This window comes from Nannospalax galili, unplaced genomic scaffold, assembly GCF_000622305.1.
Source record: "Nannospalax galili isolate Female #2095 unplaced genomic scaffold, S.galili_v1.0 scaffold732, whole genome shotgun sequence".
Taxonomy (NCBI): Eukaryota; Metazoa; Chordata; class Mammalia; order Rodentia; family Spalacidae; genus Nannospalax; species Nannospalax galili.
In genome coordinates, this window is record NW_008330574.1 from 694,379 (window position 1) to 722,101 (window position 27,723).

The 27,723-nt window shown below is 40.2% G+C and overlaps 1 protein-coding gene and 1 pseudogene across 2 annotated transcripts in view; both read left to right on the plus strand.

Moving 5' to 3' along the window:
- Window positions 1-27,723, plus strand: part of LOC103746811 (protein CASC4) — a 41,840-nt gene that overhangs the window by 2,767 nt on the left and 11,350 nt on the right. For both annotated transcript variants that reach the window (XM_017802249.2, XM_008849116.3), the window contains exons 2-3: window positions 18,872-18,926; window positions 27,223-27,325. In XM_017802249.2, the coding sequence (XP_017657738.1) occupies window positions 18,872-18,926; window positions 27,223-27,325 (158 nt within the window). The remainder of the gene's footprint in view (window positions 1-18,871; window positions 18,927-27,222; window positions 27,326-27,723) is intronic.
- LOC115066945 lies at window positions 20,487-26,327 on the plus strand (annotated as a pseudogene).

The window sequence follows — 27,723 nt, forward strand, 5'->3', positions numbered from 1 at the left end:
TGTATTACTATTAGCTAACATCCGTACCTTTTAGATTCCTTCATCTTTTTTTGTACTCAGATACTGCCTGGGGTGCTGCATTACATTTGGTCATCATGTCTCCTTAAACTTTTTTAGTTATGACAACTGTTTAGATTTTCCTTGTTTTTGATGACTTTGACTCTTTTGAGGATTACTGATCAGGTATTAAAATGGTCCTCATTTGGGAGCTGGGCCTGGTGTTACATGCCTATAATCTTAGCCCTTGGGAGGTAGAGGCAGGAAAATGAGTTCAAGTCCTCTTTGGCTATAGACAGTTTGAGGCTAGTCTGGGCTATTATAAAACGCTGTCTTTAAAAGGATGACGTGGATGCTGACTTCAGGAAAGGACATGGCTGTTGCCCTCTTGAACTCAATAGCAACTATGATTTCCTGAACAAGATCTCTACAAGATTGGACCTAACAAAACCCTATCGTGGGAAGGGGCAGGGTTTATGGGGTCCCAGTCCCCTCTGAGGATTTAGGTGAGGGTGATGGCTGATGGGGGAAGGAGAGACATTTTCTTCAGTGGTGTAGCCACTGGTCAGCACACATTCTCTTTAAACATACTCCTACCCATGCTCCTGTAGACAACCCTCATGAAAATAAAGACAGGAATGGAAGTAGAGGGGACTAGTTGGGAAGAGATGGGATTGATGGAAGTAGAAAGGGTTGGAAATGGGGTGAATATACTCAAAATTCATTATGTACATGTATGAAAAATGTCATAATGAAACATGAAATTGATCTAGGCTAATGAAAACATTAAAGGAGCTAGGGATGTGTAGGAGGAATGGGGGGAGTGGGAAAATGGACTTGGAGGTAGATATGATTGAGGCACATTATGTACATATATGAAATTGTCAAATAATAAAATAAAAAATATTCTTAAAAAATCAAGAGGGTCTGAGGAGATGACTCAGTTGGTACAGTGCATGTGCAGACCTGGTTCAGTCTCTAACACCACATAAACCAGGCGTGGCAGGACACACCTATAATCACAAACAAACACAAAACAAGAAAAGGAAAAAAAAACTTTCTCATTTGGGATTTGTATGGTTCTTTTCTCAGGATTAGCCTGAGGTATAGTTTTTGGAAGAAAGACTATAGTGAACATACCAGTCATATCAAGGTTACATCTATCACTGTTGATACTAACCTCAATCCCTTGGCTTAAGGTAGTGCTTGTTAGTGGCTGCCATTGTAAAATTACTTTTTATTTATTTGTTTGTTTATTTTTATTTTATGTACATGAGTGTTATGCCTGTATGTATGTAAGTGTATCCATGTTGTGCAGTGTCCACAGAGGCCAGAAAAGGGTGTTGGATCTGGAACTGGAGTTACAGATGGTTGTTAGCTGCCATGTGGATGCTGGAATTTGAACCTGGGTCTTTTTTTAAAAAAATAGTTTATTATTTTTATTTTATGTGTATTAGTGTATTGCCTGCACGTATGTGAGTGCACCAGTGTCGTGCAACACCATGGAGGTCAGAAGAGGGTGTCATATTCCCCTGGAACTGGAGTTAAGGATGGTTTGTAGCTGCCATGTGGGTGCTGGGCATCAAACCTGGGTCCTCTGCAAGAGCAGTCAGTACTCATAACTACTGAGCCATCTCTCCAGCCTCCAAGTTACTTTTTAAAAAGCCTCTCCATATAGTAAACTTTAGTAGAAAGCCATTATGTGCAGCTACACTTGTAAGAGAGTAGTGTGTTTTAATCTTCCTCCTTAAAGGAAGTATATCTACATAAACTATTTAGAATTCTCTACAGAAAATAGGTCTCTTATTTATTGATTTATTTGGTCATTTATTTATGTTATATGTACTTATGTATATTTATTTTCTACTTTGGTCTATAATTCAGAGCTACTTTATCTGTTGCTTAAATTCTTCTAGCTCTGGTCATTAGAACTTCATTCAGTTGACTAGTGTCTCTATCCCTTAGACGTCTACATGCCAGAAAGTACAGCATTTTCATGTAGCCCACACCCAATGTCATTGTGACATAGTCCTTTGTTTTTGGAACTAGAAGATGCTCCAAGTTCATCTTGTGTATTTCTCACTTCAGTCCGAGAATCAACCATCTCTCTTAATACTGCTGGTTCCTTTTATTGGAGAATGGTATTAGGAACCAGGATCTAGGTTCTAAATAAGCTCTCTGCTATTGTCTTTGGGAATTTAGGAATCCCTGTGTCACAGGACTCAAAAAAGTGATGTTTCCTTCTTCTGGTTTATTATGTCATCCTGCCATTTCCTGGATGAGAATAAGAGAGCTTGGAATTTTTCTTAGTGTCCAGGAAAGTAAGAAATAAACCCCATTTCTTGGGATTCTCCTAAATTTCCTGTATTTTAAACTTTCCTGTAAAGTACTTTAGCTTGGAGGAATATGTTGGTTTTCCAGGGCTGTCATAACAGTACTGCAGAGTTGGTGACTTAAACAACAGAACTTTATTTCTTCACAGTCCTAGAGGCTGGAAGTCCAAGGTCAAACTGCTGGCAAGGGTTGGTTTCCTTTGAGACCTCTGTCCTTGGCTTGCAGATGGTTACCTTGCTGCTTTACCCTGCTGTGGTATACCCCAGTGCATGTGCATCCCCAGTTATTACCTTCTACTTAGATACTAGTCATACTGAATTAGGGGTCCCTACACTGATAAATTTATTTAATCACCTCTTAAATTTTTTTGATTTATTTTTATCTATATGAGTGTTTTGCTGCATGTGTATAAGTACATCTGTGTGTACAATGCCCTCAAAAGTCAGAAGAGGATGTTGGATCTCCTGGAACTGGAGTTGTTAGCTGCCATGTGGGTGCTGGGAACCAAATCCAAGAGCCACCAGTGCTCTTAAGCCCTGAGCCATTTCTCCAGCCCCAATCACCTCTTTAAATTCCAAATATGGTTATAGTCTGAGATCCTGGAAGTTGAAACCTTAACATATGAATTTGAGTAGCATAGTTCACCCTATAACCCTATATTTGGGGGGAATCTATCACATATACACACACAGCCTTTTCTTTCTTCTTTCTACAAGAAAGACTCTTCATTATATATACTAAGGTTTTTTGTTTTCTTTTTCTTTCTTTCTTAGTAGACAGCATCTTACTATGTAGCCCAGGCTGGCATCTAAACTGAGGTTCTCCTGCTCCAGCTTCCCAAGTGCTGATATTATGTATATGTAACTATGCTCAGCTCTCACTTGGATTCTTGTTACCGTATCCTATGCACTGAGGCTACTTGGTCCAAATCAAGCTCTTGATTAACAAAAGGAGCTCTCAGAATATAGAAAATGTCTTCCTCAGAGTTACTGTACTATTACAAATATACATATATGAGTTCAGTTTTGAAGCTAAATGTGTTGGCATAAGCCTAGAGAGGTAGAGACAAGGGGAGCATGAGTTCAAAGCCAGCCTGGGTTGTAATGAGGGCTTGTCTTGAAAAAAGAAAAAAAATTCAGTTTTTAAAGTTTGAAACTTGAAGAATAGATGAGTTCTTGCGCCACCATGCCCGGCGAGTTCTTTTTCTCTTAGCAGCCAAAATCTTCACTGAGATACTACCTAGCTTTATAGTTGAATGAGGACAAGCTCAGTCAGAAAAGAGAAAGGGGAGCATATTATATTTGGTACACCGTAGATGTTCACTTAGAACTCAGCACCCGGGTGCTAGGTGCGCCCTTTGCTACTCTCGATTCCATATCTAGTACCTGTATAATCTTGACAAATTACTTCTGTATTTCTGTTTCCTCATTTATAAAAGGAAGATAATTTCATTCTTTTGAAGTTTAAATAAATTTGTAAATTAAAAAAAAATTTATTTTTATTTTATATGTATGCATGTATTGCCTGCGTGTACATAAGTGCACCCGTGTTGTGCAATGCCTGAGGAGGTCAGAAGAGGCTGTTGGATCCCCTGGAACCAGAGTTATGGACAGTTGTTAGCTGCCATGTGGGTGCTGGTATTCGAACCCGGGTCTTCTGCAAGAACAACCAGTGTTCTTAACCTCTGAGCCATCTCTCCAGCCCCAAATTTGTAAATTTTTAAAATTTATTTTATTTTATGCACGCGAGTGATTTGCAGTGCACCAGTGTTGTGTTCTGGCCTCTCAGAGGCCAGAAGAGGGTGTGGGATCCCCTGGAACTGGAGTTACAGATGGTTGTTAGCTGCCATGTGGGTTCTGGGAACTGAACCTTGGTCTTCTGCAAGAGCAGCCAGTGCTCTTAACTGTTGAGCCATCTCTTCTGCCCTAAAATTCTTAAAATGATGCCTACTATACAGTTAAAAAAGAAAAGTTCAGTAAGTACTGTTAGCTGTTATTATTCCTTACCTGCTTCTTTATTTCTAACTGCCTTCTTTCCAGGATGGGGCTCTGTGTTCCTGCCCAAGATCTGGTTCTGACTCCAGTTGGTTTATGTCACCCTTTGTTCCTGGGTGGTTGACTTTTATTTTTTTCTTCCCCATTTCCTGGTCCATTTTCAGTTAGATTTAGTTGTCTCCTCCCATAGTTTTAGCTGATTTTTTAGAGCCTGCCTACTCCTCTGTCGTTTAAGGACCAGCCTCCTTTAGTTCTAATATGCTTCTAATGCTCATGCCTTTCCTCTATCTCACCAACCATAATCTGGTCAATTTTTAACTGTGATGTAATTGCTACCTCATATTATTCAAAATCATACAAAATTGATACCTTCATTCCAAGCTCCCTATCCTTCTTTCTTAGTCCCTGAACATGCTGTTTATGTAACCATTAAAACTGGAGTTAGAATTTGGGGCTCTCGCTTAAAGTGGTTCTCTCCCTGAGAAAAACCTTCCTCAGATCTTACTTTCAGAATGGCTCTATTAATCTATTAATTTTTAAGGTCTTTGTAGAGTGGCTCCAACTACCTTTGTCTTCCACTCTTTTTTTTTTTTTTTTTTTGAGAAAGGGTCTCATTCTATAGTACTGACTTACCTGGAACTTGCTATGGTAGACCAGGGTAACCTGAAACTCAGAGAGATCAGCCTTCCTCTGCCTCTGAAGTGCTGGGATTGAAGGTGGATTAAAAGCCTGGGCCACTATGGCCACTGTCTACTAACTTTTGATGCAAATTGTTCCAGACAGCTTGTTCTGCTGACTTTTGTGTCACATTAATTACTGGCTTTGTGTCTTTGTTTCTGTTATTTGACTCAACCTTTTTTTAGTGTATCTACCCATCTTTTATTCACCATCTCATCAATGCACATTCACCATGAGCATGCTTTTCTTTTACGCATAATTTATGTTTATTGTTTGAGTCACACTAGTTTGTTTAGCTCGTAGCTTCCTGTGTGTTACTCTGTCTTCTTAACATTTTAATTCTAAACATTTAGAGGACAGATTAAGTTTTTCTTGTGGGTTTCTGATAGCGCTTACTGCTGATAAAATGTTAGGGGTTAATTTGTGCATTTTCCCATCCCTCCACCTCATATTCTGTTGAGTCCTAATCTCTGTTAGTATGAGTGTCACTTTCAGAAATGGATCTTTCAGATTGGATCAAGTTGATTTGTGATCATTGGATTAGATAGAGTATGGCCTGACCCAGTATGAGTGATAGCTTCATAAGAAGGGAAAACAATTGGAGTGAGCACAGGTGAAGGCACAGAGACTACCTGAAAACACACTGAGAAGACAGCCAAGGAGTTGGAGGCAGAGATTGGGATGGTGTTGCCAAAGCCACCGAAAGCCTTGGGGTTACCAGAAGCTGGAAGAATCCTCTCTGAAAGGCTCTGCTGGTACCCCAGTTGTGGATTTTTAGCCTTCAAAGCTGTGAGACAATTTGTTATTTTGTTTTTTGAGATAGTCTCTTACTGTGTAGCTTCAGATGACTTTGAACTTCTGATCCTCCTGCCTCCTCAGTGCCAGGATTATAGGCATGGGTCACCATGTCTACTTTATTTGGTGCTGGGCATTGAACCCTGGGCCTCTTTCATACTAGACAAGTACCTGAGCCACACCTGCAGTCATATTTCTGGTTTTTTTTTTTATGCCTTCTAGTTTATGGTACTTCCTTGCAGCATTTCTAGGAAGTGCATACACATAATGAATATTCAGCAGTTATTTCATTTGTTGTTCAGACAGTGGCTCTTCTCTCCTATCACTGTCTTGTGTGGTAGTATAGTTTAGTGAAAAGAGCAAGTGCTTAAGGAGTCAAAGACCAGAGTTTATGGTTTTGCTATCATCGTACTTTTCTTAAGGCCATTTTTTCACCCGTAAACTGAGGAATATTGATAAATTCAATATTCTGAGGCCTGACCCAAACAGAAGTTGACATTTAATGATGATAGTTCCTTTCTGTTCTTGGTACACTGGTGTTCATTCTTTTTCTTTAGGGAGTGTTGATACAGTCTCATGTATCCTAAGCTAGTCTCCAACTCTCTGTGTAGCTGAGGATGACCTTAAACTCCTGTTCCTCCTGCCTTCACCTCCCAAGTGTTGGGGTTATAGGTGGCGTGTACCACCACACCTGGCTGCTATAGTTACGATGAAATTTGGTCTTGTATTATTCTCTTAAAACTCAAATATATTAAGTTGGCAAAAATTTATTGAACACTTACTGTTTTCTGTATTTAAATGATTTTAAAATGCCCCTCCCCACCTTTTCTGTCCCTTTCTTATTTTCATAGCTCTCCTTTGCCTCTTGCTTCCATGATAAGGGCCTGAGGAATTTCAGAGGTTCCATGTTGATCGTAAGATGATATACTTCTGAAAAATGGTGGCTAAGATTTGGTTATACAGAGAAAAAGTGAAAGGACATTTGGGGAGCTCCCTTAACAAAATAAGAAACAATTTTTGTAGTGTGGCATGTGACACCTTTACCCTGAAATGATAAGGAGTGCTTTTTTTTAAAAAAAAAATTTATTTATTATTTTTATTTTATGTGTGTGCATGTATTGCCTGCATGTAGGTACGTGCACCCATGTCATGCAATGCCTATGGAGGACCGAAGAAGCTGTTGGATCCCCTGGAACTGGAGTTAGGACAGTTGTTAGCTGCCATTGTGGGTGCTGGGATTCGAACTCGGGGCTTCTGAAAGAACAACCAGTGTTCTTAACCACTGAATCTCCAGCCCCAAGGAGTGCTTTTAAAACTATGCCTTCATTAAGTAAGAGAACTACTTCTGATAATTTTTGGATAAAGACTTAAAAAGTAATTTCTCACAATGCTTCAAGTCTTTCTTACTCCTAACTTATATCTCACTTTCTTGCATTCTTTCTGACCAGGTAGATCTTCTGTGACCAGTGTTACCCCACAGCTTTTGTTTAGTTGCTTTTCATATTTGGAGGACAGAACTAATAGGTGCTGGTGTGAACAGTTGTGTAGATTTGATGGGGTTCCTGTTTGATTATCTTTTGCTTTCTTTGTTTTTTCTTTGTTAAGGATTTATTTTTATATATGTGTATATGTGTGTCTTTGTCTATGCTGTATGTGTGTGTAGTGTCGTTGGAGGTCAGAAGAGTGAGAGTGTAAGATCCCCTGGAGCTGAAATCACAGGTGATTGTGGGCAGCTGGTCATGGGTTTTGGGAACTGAACACAGGTTCTCTAGAAGTGCAGCAAGGGCTCTTGAGCTACTGAGCCATCTCTCCAGCCCCATTCTGCTTTCTTTGTGAAGTGGAAAGAATGGTTTAAGAGTGATATGCAATGGAGTGAGGGGGCAGAGTCAGAAGCTTGAGGAAAATGTAAGGTTTAAAATGGGCATTGTGAGCCAGGCGTGGTGGCACATGCTTTTAATCCCAGCACTTGGGAGACAGGAGGCAGGTGGATGTCTGTGAATTCAAAGCCACCCTGGTCTACATAGTGAGTTCCAGGCCAGCTGGGGCTACAGGGAGACCCTGTCTCAAAAAGACCAGGAAAAAAAAAGTTTTAGCTCCTGAAGCTCAAACTTGTGGGCTCACATAATCTTCCTGCCTCAGCCTACTGGGTAGGTGAGACCACAGGAAGAAACCAGATATTACCCAGCTATCTTTGTGAAAAATTTTCAATCAGCATATTAAATTTGTACAGGTTTATGGCATACAGTGTGACAATTCTATACATATATACAATTATAATGCTCAAATCAGGGTAATTAGCATTTCTATATATCTACTCAGTCATTATTTCTGTGTTAGACACCTTCAAACTATTTATTTATTTATTTATTTATCAATTTATTTATTTATTGATTGTAGAGCTGAGGATTGAGCTCAGGGCCTCATATGTCTTCTAGGTTTTTTGAGATAAATAGTAAATTGTTGTGACTTAAGTTATCCTAATATGCTATAGGCATACAACTGAGTTTACTGTGGGTAACTGAAAGTGTGGAACATGAAATTGTAGGAAGACTAAGGTAAACAAGAATAACTGTATTCTTGTACCTGTTAGCCAATCTCCTATCTTCCCCACCTGACCCTTCCTAGCCTCTAGTGACAACTGTTCTACTTTCTATGTCTGTGAGGTATATTCCTTATATTCTTAACATTTGAGCATCTTTAGGGTATGTCCATCTGATGTTCATGCTTCCACCTCAGTTACTTTTAATCCCTTCTTTTTGTTTACTTGGAAAACAATGAAAGATTCTGTTCAGACAGCACCCACTTTATAAGCCCTTATTGGCCTTCCAGACCTTGTCTATATTTATCTTGGATCTTGTATATGCTAAAACACTTAACCATATTGCTATAATTATTTAGTTATAATTGCCTCTCCGTAACTAGATGGTAAGCCAGGAAGAGCTATATTCTATTTATCTTTGTAATTACACTGTTTCTGGAATAGCATTACTTAATATGTTTAGGGTTCTTAAGTACACAATCCCTTTCTCTTTTTAAAATTAATTTATTATTGGAACTGGAGAGGTGGCTCAGCAGTTAAGAACACTTACTGCTCTTGTAGAGGACCTGGGTTCAGTGCTTATATGTGGTGGCTCACAGCCAGTTGTAACTGCAGTTACAGGGAACCTAAGTCCCTTGTCTGGCCTCCACGGGCACTTAATGCATGTAGTATACATAAACTCATGCAGGCACATACACATATGATATGTGTGTGTGTGTGTGTGCGCGCGCGTGCGCGCGCCTGCTATGATATACATGTGGAGGTCGAAGGACAGCTCTGTGGAGTCAGTTAGCACCTTCTGCCTTTACATTTGTTCAAAGGATTGAATTCAGGTCATCAGGTCCACATAGCAGGCCTCTTACTCACTGAGCCATCTTGCCAACTCCGTATCTCTTTCTGAGAAAAGGTCTAACTTTGTAGCCTAGGCGATCTCAACCTCTGGATCCTCCTGCTTCAGTCTCCTGAGGGCTGGAATTCCAGAAGTGTTCCACTATTGTTGCCTTAATATCTCTTAATACATGTATTGAATACCTGATTTATACCCAGTTAATTTAGTATTTCCCCTTTATCCACAGGTAATATGTTTCAAGATTCCATTGGATGCTAGAAGCCATGAACAATACCAAACCCTGTGTGTACTATTTTTTCCTATATATACCCATGCTAAAATTTTATTTATAAGTTAGACACAGTAAGAGATTAATAGCTAGTAGTAAAATAGAATGATTAAAATCATATGCTATATAAAACTTACGTTTTTAATTATTTTTTTGCTTGCTCTGGGGATGAAACCCAGGGCCCACAAGCATATTAAGTAAGCATTCTGCTCTGGGGTATGCCTTTTGCTCTGTAAGAAAACTTAAGTGAAGCCGAGCGTGGTGGTGTACGCCTTTAGTCCCAGCACTTGGAAGCAGAGGCAGGGAGATCTCTGTGAGTTCAAGGCCAGCCTGGTCTGTATAGTGAGTTCCAGGCCAACCTTGGCTACAGGGAGACCCTGTCTCAAAAAGACCAAAAAAAAAAAAAAAAAAAAAGCAAAGGAAACTTAAGTGACTGTGGTCTCTCTTGCTCTTCTTTCCTGCAGAATATCTCATAGTATTGTGTTACTCTTTTTCTTATGATAGTAGATGATACAGTACCTATATGATGAGATGAAGTGAGATGGATGATTGAGTATTGTGACATAATATTAGACTATCTAACTTAACTCAAAAACTGCAATACTGTGACAGTCTGATAACCTAGTGCAACATAGTGGTCAAGTAGGATATAGAATATTGGTACGCTGGAAAAAGGAATAATCGATTCATGGTCTGGTGGCATGGGACTGAAACATTTATCATGCTGCACAGAAAAATACACAGTTTAAAACTTATGAATCATTTATTTCTGGAAATTTTCATTTAGTAGTTTTGGACTAAGATTGACTGTGGGTAACTGAAAGTATGGAAAGTCAAACTGTAGGAAGGCTAATGTAAATAATTGTTGAGTGAATGGCCATATCTGAACATTTATGTTGATCCTATCTTCTGTTTTGATGTTTTTGAGACAGAGTTTTGCTATGTAATCCAAGCTGACCTGGAACTAATGATTCTTTTTCTTTGGCCTCTTGACTGCTCAGATTGCAGGTGTGTACCACTATTCCTGATTTGCATCAACTTTTTTCTTATTTTCCAAACACATATTGTCAGTCTCTTGAGTTTAAAAGTCTAGTTTGCAAGGAAAAGAATGTAGTTCAGTAGGAGAGTGCTTGTCTAGCATGCATGAGGCCGTGTGTGTGTGTGTGTGTGTGTGTGTGTGTGTGTGTGTGTGTGTGTGTGCGTGTGTGCTTATTTGAGCTGCAGGGGTCCAACCCAGGTCCTTGCACATGCTGGGCCCTGGTACTGCAAAGCAAAACAAAATCTAGTCTGGTGGGGAGGAGGAGCTGAGGAGTGACCAGTAGTTACAATGGGAGGAATATGTACTGATGTTCTGTTGCACAGTAGGCAGACTATAGTTAGCAATAATGTACTGCGTATTTCAGGATAACTTTAAGGATTTTAAATGTTCCACTGCAAAGAAATGAAAGCATTTGAAATGATGGATATGTTAATCATGCTTATTTAATGACTATACATTGAACATGTACATAAAAATATCATATTGGGGGCTGGAGAGACGGCTCAGCGGTTTAAGAACACTGGTTGTTCTTGCAGAAGACCTGGGTTCAAATCCTAGCACCCACATGGCAGCTAACAACTGTCCGTAACTCCAGTTCCAGGGGATCTGATGGTCTCTTCTGTCCTCCGCGGGCATTGCACGACACCAGAGCACTTACCTACATACAGGCATAACACTCATACACATAAAATAAAAATAATAAAATATATTAAAAAAAATCATGTTGTACTCTGTAAGTCTGTATAAGTATTATATATAAAAATAAAATAGAACATTTAAAAACTGTCTAAAGGGCTAGAAAGAAGTATTGGCTGCTCTTGCAGAGGACCCAGGAACTGACCCAGTTCGGTTTCCAGGACCCACATGGCTCCTCACAACCTCTGTTCCAGTTCCAGGGGATCCATCGCCCTCTTCTGGCTTTTGTGGACATTGAACATTGTGGTGCTTTTACATGCATGTAGGCAAAACACTCAAATAAAAATAAATCTTAAGTTAAAAAAAAGAAACCTGTCTAAATGTTGTGAACACAACTTTAGCAGTGTGAATTAGGTGGACCTAGTAAATATTTGATGATTGATCAGCACTTTGCACTGAGTCAGGAACCAAAGCATGCATAAATATGTGCTGGAGCTACCTCCCACAGATTATCCACATATCTAAATATGCTGCATTTTTCTGGAAGATGTGATCAGAATACTTGGATGTAAAACCACTTAGTACCAATTTATCTTCTTAGCATAAGTGGAATTTTTTTTAATGCCCACTCTCCCTCTTTTAATTAATTAGTTTTAAGATGAAATCTTGCTAAGTTACCCAGGCCAGTCTCAAAATCCTGGGCTCAAGTGATCATCCTGTCTCAGTCTTCCAAGTAGCAGGGACTACAGGCATGTTTCACCACGTCTGGTTTAATTTAGAAACTCCAAAATATCTTTCTGCTTCAATTTAGCATTTAAATAAAGAAAAGAAAACTTGGGGATTAAGTTTTTGGGGGTGTAATGAAATTTCATTTATGTAGTATACAGTGTGCTGTCAGGAACTTGTTTTATAAACTGCTAGAATGAAATAAAGCTTCTTGCTGAGGATTCTTTATGATGTTTCAGAGTGCAGTATATGCACAAGTCATTTACCTGGTGTTGTGTGACACCATTCCTGGGGAGACATGAGCAAATGTCTGCTTAACCCAGATAGGGACCTAAAGATAGACCAAAGTAAGGGTGCCACCAAAGTGCTACTTGGTGAATCAGTGTGTTTTATTGGGGTTACAGGAGTATGAGTGAAGGATTATTCACAGAAGCAGAAATAACTCAAAGACAGATGCATCACTAAAAGCTCACCCCAGCTGGGAACCTGGAGCTCACTGCCTGACTTACAGGCAGCCTGACAGGTTGGAGAGCCATTTTCAGATTTCTTAGTTGGGCTGAGCCTCTTCCAGGCAGGTTGGCTGGTCTCTGCCTCTTCTAAGTGTCTTGGTTGATCTGTCTTTCCCAGACAGCTCTGCTGATATGAGCCTTTCAACAGTCCTTACTACTTATGTAAGTTTGAGGAGAGAAGGGCCTAGTGTATCTGGTCAATTTCAAGGACATCCTGAAGTTCCTGAGTTATTTACTTCCTGTGTATTAATGAGCCTCCCTTGAGAACTTTCTGAGCTTTAAGAGGTTTCCCTGCAAGATGGAATGTTTCACCTCCCTTTAGAACACCCTGTGTCTTGAGCTTCCTCCAAGATAACGGTTTTATCTGGAGAAATTGTTACTTGACATTTGGGAAAGTCAGCTACCAGTGAGCATGGTAAGAGTCAGTACTTTTCCTCTGGTAAGTATTTCCAGAACTTTTGTGTCATCCCAAGCAAAAACAGTAATTCCATTCTTTTTTTTTTTTAATTTTATATTTATGAGTGTATTGCTTGCATGTATGTGAGTACACCTGTGTTGTGCAATGCCGCGGAGGTCGGAAGAGGGCATTGGATTCCCCTGGAACTGGAGTTAAGGACGGTTCGTAGCTGCATGTCAGTGCTGGGAATTGAACTCCTCTGCAAGAGCAGTCAGTGCTTTTAACTGCTGAGTCATCTCTCCAGCCCCAGCAATTCCATTCTTATTCCTACAGTTCCTGGTAACTTCTACTTTTCTTTTTCTATGAATTTGTCTACTATAGGTACCTCAGATAAGTAGAGTCATATATTTACACTTTTTGTATGTGTACCTGGCTTATTTCATTTAACATAATGCAATAAGATGACAGCTATGAGTTCAAGGCCAGCCTGGGCTTCATAGTGAGTTTGAGGCAGGCCTGGGCTATACAGGGAGATCCTTTTTCTTTTTCTTTTCTTTTCTTTTCTTTTCTTTTCTGTTTTTTTTTTTTTTTTTTGGTTTTTTTGAGATGAATAAATGTCACTTTTTGAGGCAAAAAGAAGGAACCGTGAACATTTTAGACACCCTTTTCTTTGGGGTAGGCTCTTGCCCCAGGCGCCGTCTCCTCAAAAAAACACTAAACCATTTCCCTAATCCTAGAGGCTCTCCCACCTCAGCCAAATCTCCAGAAATCAAGGGGCTAATACATTTCAGCTGTGGCCACATTTGCTGGACCAAATCTGCAGGGTATGTAGACCAGGCTGGCTTCGAACTCACAAAGATCCATCTGCCTCTGCCTCCCAAGTGCTGGGATTAAAGGCGTGCGCCACCACACCTGGCAGCTCTCATAATATTTTTATGAGCAAATTAAGAAAAGTTTACAGTGTACAACTGATAGTCTTTAATTTTTTTTTTACATTTATTTTGTGTGTATGTGGGGTTTATGCATGCCAGGCGTACATGTGGAGGTCAGAGGACAACTTTCAGGAATTGGGTCTCCTTTTACCATTTGGGTTCTGGGGATGGAACTCGGGCTCTTAAGTTTGGCCAATTTCTTTGGCCCAAAATATGTATTTTTTTTTTAACTGCCCGGGTGGTTTCTGAGCATCATCTAGACTTACTAATATTAAAGAAGATAGAATTGTATGTAGAAATCATCTGAAGTATAAGGTCCAGTTTTTTAAAAAGTGGAGAGGGAAAGAGAAGAAAGGAGGAGGAGAAAGAGGAAAGAGATAGGCTTTGGTGTGGAGACAAAGGAGACAGGAATGATGGAATCTTGTGATGAGCTAAGTATATATAACCTTTGGAATAATTGGCCATAGTTTGTAATTGGCCTAGAACAGGCCATTAGGAAAGTGAAACTGACACCGCTGAGCCATTTTCAGGGTCCCCAGATGAAAAAAGTAGCAGAACAACTGAGCTGGTAACAACTGCCAAAACTAATTTAGAAAAACCACAGGGTATGGGAAAAGCATTAAAAGAACTTCAGAAAGCACTTGTGGGAAAGTATATACGAAGTTTTAAGTATCAGAGGATAGAAGATTAGAGGGAATTTGAAGTAGCTAAAGATGAGCCAGAAGTATCAGAAGTATGCTAAGAAGTTGATCAGTCTTGCTGAAAAGATATCAAGAACATGTGTTTTGGCAAAGAAGTCTTGGGAAGGACAGCTATTGTTTGGACATGAGATGTGCCCAGGACTTATGTGTAGGGGTTAGTCCCAGCTGGTGGCACTAATTTTGGGGGATTCTGGAAACATGAGGAGATAGGGCCTTGCTGGAAGAAGTAGGTAGGTACCTGGGGGAGGAAATAGGTCCCTGGGGGTGGGACCTTAGAAGTATTTCAGAGAGCAAAGACAAGGGGCCAGGGACAAGATACCTCAGAGGAGTGAGTAGCTCTCTTCTATACACTCCTGCTGCTGTGATATTCTGCCCATGTACTTGGGGCAAGTGAGGGACTGTACCCTCTTGAAACTATAAGCCAAAATAAAAGTTTACTGTCTTAGTTTGCTTCTCCCATCTAAGTACTAACCAGGCCCCACTGCTTGGCTTCCAAGATGAGATAAGATCTGTCACATTCAGGGCCATATGACTATAGACTCCTTTAAGTTGTTTCTGTAAGGTATTTTGTCACAGCAATGAGAAAAGTAAGTAATACAGGTAATAAACACATTTTAAGACCTTAATATGGCAAAAGTAAGGCAAATTAACTTACTTTAGATGGATTCCAAATCCCACAGAAGCCAGTATTACTGAAAAGTAAAGGAGAAATAAGGCCCAAGATAAGGAAAGTGTTAAGGGGAAATAGATGAGGAAGTTCAAGAGAAGTCTGGAGGGGTTGGGGATACTACTTAGTTGTTAAAGTGCTTGACTAGTGCTAGGCCTGGGGTTCAATCCTCAGGACTGTGTGGTGGCACATGTCTGAAATCCTAGCACTTAGGAGGTGGAAAGCAGGAGAATCAGAAGTTCAAGGTCATCCTTATTTACATACCCAGTTTTAAACCTGACTAGGCTAGAGACTTTGTTCAAAAGAAAAAGAAAAGAAAGAAAAAGTCTTGAAAACTAATTAAAATTATACAAATATGGATAAAGTATAATTTCAAGTAGAAAATATGTAATACAAAGAGTACATGGCATTCTAGGGAGTTGCTCAGCAAACATATATCCAGTGTTTGCGAGTGTCAGCATTCCGGCTCTTGAACACAGATGTATGAGACATCATTCTTATTCTCATAGAATTTTCATTTCTGATAAATATTGGTTGTAGGAAAGAATCTGAGTGACATTTGCATTGGAAATAAGACCATATGTGATGTTAAGAAAAGTTTGGTTTTGAAAAAAAATACTTATGAGGCTGTTTCTAATAGAATCTGAAGCCAGGCAAGTTTTGAATTTTTTTGGTTGTTGTTGTTGCTGTTGTTTTTTCGTCTTACATGGTTTGTTATTCCCAGATTGGCCTTCCATTCCTGGGCTAAAGCAGTCTTTTTGTCCAGTAGCTAAGCTGTAGGTGAAGGCCAATATGCCCAGCCTAGCATTGCAGACTTTGACCAGATGCATTAAGTCTAGATTGGTGTCTATCTGACTAGGTATAAATTAGGCAAGAGATGGTTTGTGTTTGTGAATATTACCTGTCTATCTAGCCATCCATCCATACCTCTCACCTGCAAACAAATTTGAAAGATAACATAATTATTTGGTATCTTTCTTGCATATTTTAAGTAAAAATACTGTAAGTAGTACTGGAGATGTAGTTTAGCAGTAGATCATTTGTCTGGCCTGAATGAGGCCCTGAATTTAATTCCTAGTACCAGCAACAAGCAACAAACAGACAAACAGACAAAACCAGATAGCTCTGAAAGCTAGTAAGAGACGAAGGGAGGCTACATGGAACCCAGAAAATGAGAATCTTTTTGTGAAAGTGAGGATTAAATAGACTAGCAAAATGAAACAGATTAAGAGAAAGTGAGAGTAGCTGGTACCCAGTGCTAAACATGTAATATAAGACTTTTGTGAGAATCCATCTAAAAAGATCAACAGGAACAGTAGAGAATGTAAGATGTGGTGGACTAGCAAGATGATTCAGCAGGTAAAAATTGCAGAGGCAGCAGGAAAAACTGACACCAACAACTTTTAAAAAAATATTTGTTTTTATTTTATGTATGAGTATATTGCCTGCATGTATGTGAATGTACCCGTGTCATGCAATGCCACGGAGGTCAGAAGAGGGCTTTGGATTCCCATGGAACTGGAGTTAAGGATGGTATGTAGCCACCATGTGGGTACTGGGAATCGAACCTGGGTCCTCTTGCAAGAGCATTCAGTGCTCTTAAGCGCTGAGCCATCTTTCCAGCCCCAACTTACATGTTTTTAAAGCGTATCCATGTAACATCATGTGCAGTGCTTCATTCCTTTTGATGACTGCATATCAGTATTTTTTTTAATTTTTAATTTTTTTTTTTTTTGACACAGGGTCTCCCTGTAGCCCCAGCTGGCCTGGAACTCACTATGTAGACCAGGCTGCCCTTGAACTCACAGAGATCCACCTGTCTCTGCCTCCCAAGTGCTGGGATTAAAGGCGTGCGCCACCACGCCTGGCTTAATTTTTAAATTTTATGTATATGAGAGTTATGCCTGCATGTAAGTGCACCCGTGTCCTCAGAGGTCAGAAAAGAGTGCCAGATCCCCTGGAACTGGAGTTATGGATAGTTGGTAGCTGCCATGTGGGAGCTAGGAATTGAACTTGGGTCTTCTACAAGAGCAGCCAGTACTCTTAACTGCTGAACCATCTCTCCAGCCCCATCAGTATTATATTTTAAACTTCCTTCTTCAAGGCCACCCAGACTAGTGGGACTTAAGTTTAAAGTCATTGGAACTCAAGTTGAAAAATAGATCCTGCTTGGTTCTACAGGTTCTCCATGGCCTTTTCTGCCCTGTTCTTTCTTCTTGCTACTCTTTACCTGTGTTGCCAGATAGTACCTTGGACTCTTACATACTTCATGCTTTCTTGACTCTGTGCATTTTCTTGTCTGTTTCCTCTGTCTGAAGTGCCGTCTTCCTCTTGCTTTAAGTTTTTCCCAGTCTTCAATTCCTAATTCAGATAGAATCCTTTTCATGAAATCTCTGATTTACCTTAGTAATTGTATTGCTTTAAGTTCCACCTTGTCCTTGAAACTGCTCTTATGTTTTCTTTATTGTTCATATTCTAGCCAGTATGCTGGCACTACATGGTGGGGGAAAGCAAGTATGTGTGACTATAAGAGATAGTATGAGGGTAGTAGGATGGCTCAGCAGGTAAAGACACCTACTGCCAAGCCTGATGACCTCAGTTTGAGCTCTGGGACCCACATGGTGAAAGAAAAGAACTGAAGTCTGCAAATTATCCTCTGACCTCTGTGTGCACAGAGAGAGAGGAGACAGGGGACAGGGAGAAAATATGTGGGAGATATTTGTGATTGTGGTTACTCAAAACAACAGGTAAGTGGCATAGAACTGTACATTATGCTTCTTGGTTTTGATGTAGTAGTACTAATAGATGTATCCACTGGGAGAAATTGTGTGAGGGATACGTGAGATATCTGTGCTATCTTTGGCAATTTCCTAATTAAATCAGAAGTTTAAAAAATATTTCTTAGACATTGAGTTGGTATTTGTCTTGATTTTTGCCTCTTTTATTGCTGCTTTTGATCAGTGTGAATCTGAGTGTACCTGCCTTCAGACAAAAGAACCCATTTGTAGTGATATTTTACATTTTACAATTAGGCAAAGCTTGTCTAAAGCAAGAACTAATTCACATTTTAATTTAAAAGGTATAAAATTTGAAAAAATTATAGAAAAGAACAGATACACAGAAGGTTTTTTTTTTTTGTATTATTCAAGGCTTATTTTAGCTTTTAGTTTGAGTGGTGAGCTTTCATTTCAGTCAGGTTTTGGTGTACTTTTAGTTTCTTAGCATCTTGGACACCGACTCCTAGAAGACAGTGGCCACAGCTCTGAGTCCTGGGCAGTGCACTACATACAGACACTGTCACTGTACAGGAGCCTGAGAAGCATTCATTTCATTTGATAGTAAATGTTTCAAACAATTAAGCTTTGCTTAAGATAAATTAATGAGAGGTCTTCTGTAAGATTGGGAAAAAATCATTAAATGATGTTCAACTCAAATTTTAAAAAGTTTTTTGAAAGTTGTTACACTGTGTGTCTGGTAAACATTCTCATACAGATTGAAGCATTACAAAATTCAGAATTTACCTCTTAATTCTTTTTGAAAAAAGGTGGGGTACAAGTAGAGATTTGTTTACATTTATGATCAAGTTCAAAGTGAGTGAGTAAATATTAATGAAACTATATACTCTTGCTGGGCAAGGTGGTACACAGATGTAATCTCAGTACTAGGGAAGTAGAAGCCTGAGGATGAGGAGTTCAAGGTCATCCTCAGCTTCATACAGAATTTGGGGCTAGCCTGGGCCACAACTTTGTAGAGGGAGATGAAAAAACATGATATATTCCTTATTAAAATGAAAGCAATTTATTTTTCAGGTTAAACTGCAGAACAACATATCATATCAGATGGCAGACATACATCATTTAAAGGGTAAGAAACTTACAAAGATAAAGGCTTCTACATGTTTAAAATCATCAAGAATTAAGAAACAGTAAGATGGCTAAAAGAAATAAAATTTTCTGAACATAGTTCCTTTGATAGCAGAGCATTTATCCCTTTGTCTTGAAATATTAAAACAAACAAACAAAAAAGTATTTCAGGAGCATAACTTTCAGACCAACAACAAAAATGGCCACATGGTCCTCCTTGACTTCTGCTTGTGTCCTCTGAGACCAAAGTATATTCAACCCTCAGAGTGCCCTTGGAAGCCACAGGTAGGAGGTGGCCACCATCATTTAAGGTAGAGAGATTGATTGGAGAGAGCAGATATCTTACCACCTTGATCCCAGAATTGTCCATTTTGTAATTGTGTGATTGAGAAATCTTTTTTTAAAAAAATCATTCAACATTGCTTTGTATGTGTTTTAGTTTGCTTTCTATTTTTGTGATAAAACACTGACCAAAACCAAGTTAGGGGAGTAAAGATTTTGACTTACAGGTTACAGTCTATCAAAAGATGCCAAGGCAGCAACCTGGAGGCAGGAGCTGAAGTAGAGACCATGGAGGTTACTGCTTACTGGTTTGTTCCCCCCACTGGCTCAACTACCTTTCTTTCCTGCCCCTAGTGGGCATTCCTGCATCAACTAACAGTCAAGAAAATGCCCCACAGACATGCTCATAAGCAGTCCAATGAAGGAAATTCCTCAATTGAGGGTCCCTTTTCTCAGGTGTCTCTATTTTGTATCAAGTTGACAAAACCCAGCTACCACAGTATATACTAAATGCAAGTTAGAATTTGTGGTCTGTATCTTCATCTTGGGCATAGTCTGAGTTTCTACAATGAAATGTTCTTGAAAGAATCCCCAGAAAGGGCTGGAGAGTTGGCTCATTGGGTAAACAGCTTGCCCTATAAGTGTGAGGACCTGGGTTTGACTCCATAGAACACTCATAAATCTGGATGTAGTAACATACACCTGAAGTCCCAGCATTCCTAAGCAAGATGGGAGGCAGAGATAGGAGGATACCTGAAAGGTTGTGGGCTATTCAGCCTGGTGTCTGCAGCAGTAAACTGCAAAGAACTCTGTCTCAAACATGGTGGAAGGAGAGGACCCACACTTGAGGTTATCTTGTCCTCTGTCCTTCACACTTGGGCCATAACACACAAATGCCTGCAAGCACATGCTCATACCACACACACACACACACACACACACACACACACACACACACACACCCACACACACACACACACACCCACACACACACACACACACCCACACACACACACACACACCCACACACACACACACACACCCACACACACACACACACACCCACACACACACACACACACCCACACACACACACACACACCCACACACACACACACACACCCACACACACACACACACACCCACACACACACACACACACACACACACACACACACACACACACAAGAGGGTGAGAAGGTGGGGAAGATTGCTGTTAGTAAAGTGCTTGTTGTACAATCATGAGGACCTGAGCTCAGATCCCCAGTGCCCAGATAAAATGGCGGGGGTGGTGGTGTGCACCTGTAATCCTAGTACTGATGTGGAGAGACGAGATACTTGGAATTTGTTGACCAGCTAATCTTGACAAGAGCTCCAGGTTCAGTTAGACATCTTATTTTAAAAATATAGAACAGTAGATGAAGGCACCCATAGTTAACCTGGATTTCACATACATGTGTACATGCACACACACAGATCCTCAAAGAAAATTGAACTGTGACTTGTAAAGCCATCAAATTTCTAGAGAAAAGGGGAGGAGTGTTCCTTCTGTATTGTGTCTAATCTGCTAACATCACCCATTCAGGTCTGAGGATTCCTTTTTGATCAGGTCCTCCAAGCTTAATGTACCGAATACTCTGGAAACAAAGAAACCTGAAAGATAGGCACACATATAACAAATAAATAAAAAGCACTAACTTTAAAAACACACCTCTGGGCATGTCTATGAGGGTGTTTCTAGAGAAACTTCATGGAGAAGACTCACCTTGAATGTGGGTGATGCCATTCTGTAGGCTGAGGCTCCAGACTGAATTAAAAAGGAGAAAGCAAGCTAAGCAGCAGCACTTCTCTCTCTGCTTCCTGACTGGGGGCACAATGTGAACAGCTACTACACACACCAGCCACCATGCCCTCCCTGCCATAGTGCCATGGTGTGCTGTATCCTCTCAAACTGCAAGCTAGAATAAACCCTTGCTTCCTTTAGTGACTTCTGGCAAGTATTTAGTCATGGCAGTAAGAGCAGGCCAATTCTTTCCTTACAACCTTTGGTTAAACACAGCCTTTGGTTAAACCTTCCATGTATTGGTTCCAAGGTAAACTTGTGCCTAATACATGTTCTTTGATTTCTTAAATGTTCTTTTATCATTTTGAAGTAGACAACCTGAACTGGCTTTGTAATACAGTAAAGTTTTTATCCTCACCTAGGAAAACCATTACGAAGAATTATTGGTATGTTGTAACCCTAACACAAAAATTGTTGCTAGGTTTACTGATACGTGTCTATAATCCCAGTACATCAGAGGTACAGGCTGGAAGTTCAGGAATTCAAGGTCGTCCCTAGCTACACAGCAAGTTCAAGGCCAGCTTTGGCTGCATGAGAGTCTGCTCAAAAACAAAAAGTTAATTTTTTTCCAGTTTCTGATTTAGAATAGGTTTGAACTTTTCAGAAATGTTTCTGGGCCCTTTTTTTTTTTTTTTTTTAAATGGTTTAATGTCTTAATGTCTATGATTTACTCTTATTTTCCTTTTTTATATGTGTGAGATAGAGTCTTATTATGCAGCCCAGAGTAACCTAGAACTTGCTTTGTAGCCCAGGCTGAGTGTTAATTCATAAGCCCTCTGCCTCAGTCTCCCAGCTGCTGAGATAAATCTGATTCATGGGAGTACATTAGGATGACAGAAGATGTAACACTGTTGGTGCTGCTCATAGCTTATGTTTAAATAATGCTGCTTGTCATCAAAGTGTATTTCTTATTAATAGTAATAGATGAGTTGAATAAGATGCCCTGGGATTTCTGTTAGCATATGTTAAGGAAATTGACAACCTATACTACTGAGTAAACCTCTTTTTTATTTTTTATTTTATGTGTATGCATGTATTGCCTGCATGTAGGTAAGTGCACCTGTGTTGTGCAGTACCTGTGGAGGACAGAAGAGGCTGTAGGATCCTTTGGAACTGGAGTTATGGATAGTCGTTAGCTACCATGTGGGTGCTGGAATTCAAACCCGGGTCTTCTGCAAAAACAACCAATGTTCTTAACCACTGAGCCATCTCTCTAGCCCTGAGTAAACCTCTTTATTGTGCTGAATATATCAAACTAGGTCTTGAAATATTTTGAAACTCTAGCAGAGAAAAAGGTTGGTGATTATATTGCTATATACATTTTTGGATCTGGTACACTTGCTAAAGCTTGAACTTTTAAGATTAAATTTCATGAACTGGTGGTACATACCTGTAATCTCTGATTTCAGAAAGCTGAGGCAAGATTGCCATGAGTTTAAGGCCAGCCTGGGCTACACAGAGTACCAGACTCCCAAGGGCTACATAGCAAGACTCTTGTCTCAAAAAAAAAAAAAAAAAGAATAAAAAACAAAGGCTGGTAAGCCACCAAACCCCACTCCCTGAATGGGAACTCACATGGTAGAAGAAGAGAGCTGATTACTACAAGTTGTCCTCTGACCTCCACACATGTGGCACATGTGTACCTCAATATAGACACACAAACATAGACGTAAAACAAAAAATTTAATGTGAAAAAAAGAAAAACATTTCATTAGTGGGACTATATAACCTAGGAATTTCTATTGAGACAGACTTTTTGTTTGTTTTTTGAGTCTCCCTGAGAGCCCCAGCTGGCCTGGAACTTGCTATGTAGACTAGGCTGGCCTTGATCTCACAAAGACTCACCTGCCTCGATCTCTCAAGTGCTGGGATTTGAAGGTATGTGCCACCATGCTTGACCCTAAAACATACTTCCAATAAATTTCCTGAAACAAACTTGATTTTTTATTTTTAAATTAATATTTGATCTATTGGAATTAAACACTAATACTCTTTAAATTTTGGGTGATGAATATTTTATTTAAAATGCAAGTGTTCTAGTTTCATTTCTTGTTGCTGTGATAAAACACAGATCAAAACCAATTTAGGGGAGGAAAGGGTTTATTTCATCTTGCACTTCAACATGACAGTTCATCATTAAGGAGTCAGGGCAGGAACTGAAACAGAGACTGAGCAGGAATTCTGCTTACTGACTCCCTCTCCTTGGTTGCTCAGCTACTTGTCTGTACAGTCCAGGCCCACCTGCCCAGGGATGGTACCGCCCACTATGGGCTGGGCCATCCTACTTCATTTAGCAATAAGTAAAAGGCCCACAGACATGCCCTCAAGCCAATCTGATGGAGGAAATTCCTCAATTAAGGTTACCTTTTCTTAGGTGACTAGTTTGTGTCAAGTTGACAAAAAATAGCACAGCAAGGAATGCAGATTTTTAAAAAATATCTGCGATAACTAGCATACACTATTTTGAATAGTTCATCTTATGCCTATTGGTGAAAGAATATTTAATGTCAAAGTTTTGTAAAAGTAAATAATCTTGCTTTAAAAGCCAATTCTAGGGCTGGAGAGATGGCTCAGTAGTCAAGAGCACTGACTGCTCTTGCAGAGTACCCAGGTTCAACTCCCAGCACCCACATGGCAGCTATGAACTGTCCTGAACTCCAGTTCCAGGGGAATCTGAAGCCCTCTTCTGACTGCTTTGGGCATTGCACGACATGAGTGCACTCACATGCAAACAACACACTCATACACATAAAGTAAAAATAATAAAATATATTAAAAGCCAATTCTAGTTAACTTACCTAACACTCTTTACCCGTCTTTTTAAAAGTTAAATGAAGAGGGCCGGGCGTGGTGGCACACACCCTTAATCCCAGCACTTGGGGAGGCAGAGGCAGATGGATCTTTGTGAGTTTGAGGTCAGCCTGATCTACATAGTGAATTCCAGGACAGCTGGAGCTACAGGGAGACCCTGTCTCAAAAAGACAGAAAAAAAAAAAAAGTTAAATGAAGAAAATACAGCCATGCCTTTTTAAAAAAATATAATTTTATTATGAGTGTGTTGCCTGCGTGTATGTAAGTACACTCATGTCATACAATGCTTGCGTTGTCAGAAGAAGGCATCAGATGCCCTGGAACTGGAGTTACAGATGGTTATTAATTACTGTGTGGGTGTTGGGAATTGGCCCAGGTCCTCTGAAAGAGCAGCCAGTGCTCTTAACTGCTGAGCTATCTCTCCAGCCTGCTATGCCTTTCTAGAACATTCTTAGATATTATTTTTAGAAATAGAACACCTGAGACTAGGAGTGTGGCTCAGTTGGTAGAGTGCTTGTCTAGCATAAACAAAACCCTGGGATCTTTCTCCAGCACCAAATAAAACCAAATGTGCTAGAGGCTAGAGGAATTCACTGTCATCCTACGAAACATAATGAGTTCTAAGTCAGCCTGAGATAACATGAATGTCCTGGGCCTGGAGAGATGACTCACCAGTTAAGAGACCTGGCTGCTCTTGCAGAAGACCCGGGATTCCCAGCACCCACATGACGGCTAACAATTGTCTGCAACTCCAGTTCCAGGGGAATCTGACGCTCTCTTCTGACCTCTGTGGGCATTGCATGACACAGGTGTACTTACATACATACAGGCAATACACTCATATACAAAAAGTAAAAATAATAAATAAAAATTAACTTAGGTTAATTTTTTCTGTTTTTTCATTTAATATTTGTAATATACTAGATTACACAAGCCATTTTCATGAAAGTATATAAATGTACTTTGAGCATATTCCTCTCCCTGTACCTTGGTTTAAAAAACATTTTTTTTTTTAAAGATAAGGTGTCCCTGTGTAGCCCAGGCTGGCATCAAACTTAACAATCCTCCTGCTTCAGCCTCCTGAGTGTTGGCATTATAGCCATGTGTCACTATATCTGGCACCCCAAGAGTCTTGCTATAGTGACCTATAGCAGCCTTACTAAACAGTAACTCTGGGCTCATACTAGAAAATACAGGGTTAGAGAGATGACGTAGTTGTTAAAGGTACTTGTTATCAAGCCTGATGACTTGAGTTCAATTCCAGGGACCCATATGGCAGAAGAAAGAGAATCAGCTCCTGAAAGTTGACTTCTTCCATATGCATGACATAGCATGCTATGTGTGCTTGAATGTGTGTCCGTGCGTGCGCGTGCGCACGCACACACACACGCACACACGCACACACGCGCACGCACGATTAGGTATAATTTTACAGACCTTGCCCCAGTCATCAACCTAAAGCAAGATGATTCTGGCTCCTCAAGATGACCAGCAAATTGTGGGTACATCACCACACATAGAGGATGATCTTGAAAGGCCCTTTTCCTAGTGGGTTTTCTGCAAGGGGATGTTCTGATGCCCTTAGCTGCTGAGTATGATCCTGTTTTCTAATGATTATGAGAAATTAGGGAAGCACCAAAGAGAAGAGTCACAGAGGTAGTAATATAAAGACAGAAAGAAGAAGAAAGAGAAAAGAGGCAGTAAGATAGACAAGCTGGTGGGTTTTTAAGGTGCCCAGACCCAGATTCTGATCAAGATGAAGATTATGAGAGAGGAAGAAAAGGAATATAGAAAGAACTGCCACTGCCCCACCTACTTTTATGGAGAAAGTCAAGATGTTACTCAGAGGTTTTCTTTATGAAGAGGGTTCAACAGCTGGATCATAGCCTTCCAGTGCTGCTTCTACTCCTGTGTGTGAGGAACTGGATAGACCAAGATCTCTGTCCTGGCCCTGCAGCTTTTTCCTTGCTAACATGGGTGGCACAGTGGCACATAAGATCATATATAAGTACTGCTCTCTAGGAAGGCCAGGCTGAGGGTGCACATACAGAGCACTGCACTGTCCATAGAGATCAGCCAGTGAAGCAGCAGGCTCATTGTGGATAATGCAATGCAAAAGGCAAGTCTCAGGATGCATCCAAAAACTTAGATTCATTAACTGAAATACTTGTTTTGTTGAGTCTACTGAGGAACATGGTTGGTACAAGAGAAGTAGATAAAGGCTTGGAGGGTTGAAACCAAGGAAGAATGTGAAAAATTTAGCAAAGTTTGAAAATGTGTGATATTTAAAAATTTCTGGGCCCTAATGATGAAGCAGTATGAATACCTTTAGAATTTGAGAGGGTTGAGTCAGCAACTAAAGCTGCTGCTAAACTGAATGAGAGATATTTTGGTAGACAGGTGGTGAAAGCATGTCTCTATAATTTGGATAAACTCAGGGTTTTGGATCTGACAGAACAAGTTTGATTTTTTTTGTTTTTTTTGGTCTTTTTGAGACAGGGTCTCCCTGTAGCCCCAGCTGGCCTGGAACTCACTGTGTAGACCAGGCTGGCCTTGAACTCACAGAGATCCACCTGCCTCTGCCTCCTGAGTGCTGGGATTAAAGGCGTGCGCCACCATGCCAAGCTGAACAAGTTTGATTTTAAGAATGAGAATTATCGCCAGTGATCCTTCATGAGCTGCAGACTGACCAATGAATCAGGCATCAGCAGGCTAGGGAGATGGCTCAAATGGTAACATACCCATTGCTTAAGCTTGAGGACCTGAGTTCTCATATGTAAAAAGTTGCATGTGGTGGTGGTCTGCACCTGTAGCCCCAGCACTTACAAAGAGTCAGTTGGATCCCAGGGGGTCTCTGGCCAGCCAATGTAGTTTAAACAGTGAACTCTGGGTTCATTAAGATACATTCTCTCAAAAAGTATGGTGGAGAGCAATTGGGTGGGCAAAGACACCCGGCATCGATCTCTGGCCTCCACACATGTGTGCACAGAGAAGCGCACATGCACATATATGTCTGTACACATGTACACACATGACTATATCATACACAGAAACAAAAATTTAATTCCAGTGCTGGGAAGATGAGGACAGGTCCCTGGAGTTTGCTGGCCACTCAGCCTAAGCTGCTTGGTGAGCTCCAGGTCTCAGTGAGAGATCGTTAAAAAGCCAAGGTGGATGGCTCCTGAGGAACCATATCCATGGTTCACCTCTGGCCTCTGCACATACAATCTAAGCCCCTGAGAATATGAGAAAAGAAATTGAAATGTGCCTGTAATTAGCAGTGCATTCCTTAGATTCTCAATAGGAAGTATTACCATGAGTAAACTTGATTATTCCTCTGGTTCTTACCTTATGTGGCTAGAACAACTTGCTGAGCTTCGCCAGGAGTTCCTTCGGCAAGAAGATCAGCTTCAAGACTATAGAAAGAACAATACATACCTTGTGAAGAGGTTAGAATATGAAAGGTAAGATGCTGATGCAACAGACATTTGTGAATCTGAAGTATTTGTCCCACTTTTGAACTTAATTTTCTTCCTTTCTGTCTTATGTTCTTTTTCTCTTTTTCTTGCATTGTCTTTCAAAGACTCTTGGAAATCCATGTTCATTTATTTTGATCTATTAAACACCATGAAAATATCTTTTACATGATATATTGAGGCTGTAGGGTTCACTATAAAACAAAAAGGTCTTATACTGAGTTTTGTTGAATTAGAAAGGAGCTTCTTGAGAGACTGCCAGAAGATGAAGATAGCACTAGGACATGTCCTCAAAATAGCCACGGGATTAAGTGCTGGCTGCTCCCCTGTACTGCTGGCTGCACCCCTGTACTGCCGTGTTCTTACTCCCTTGACTACACTTCTGC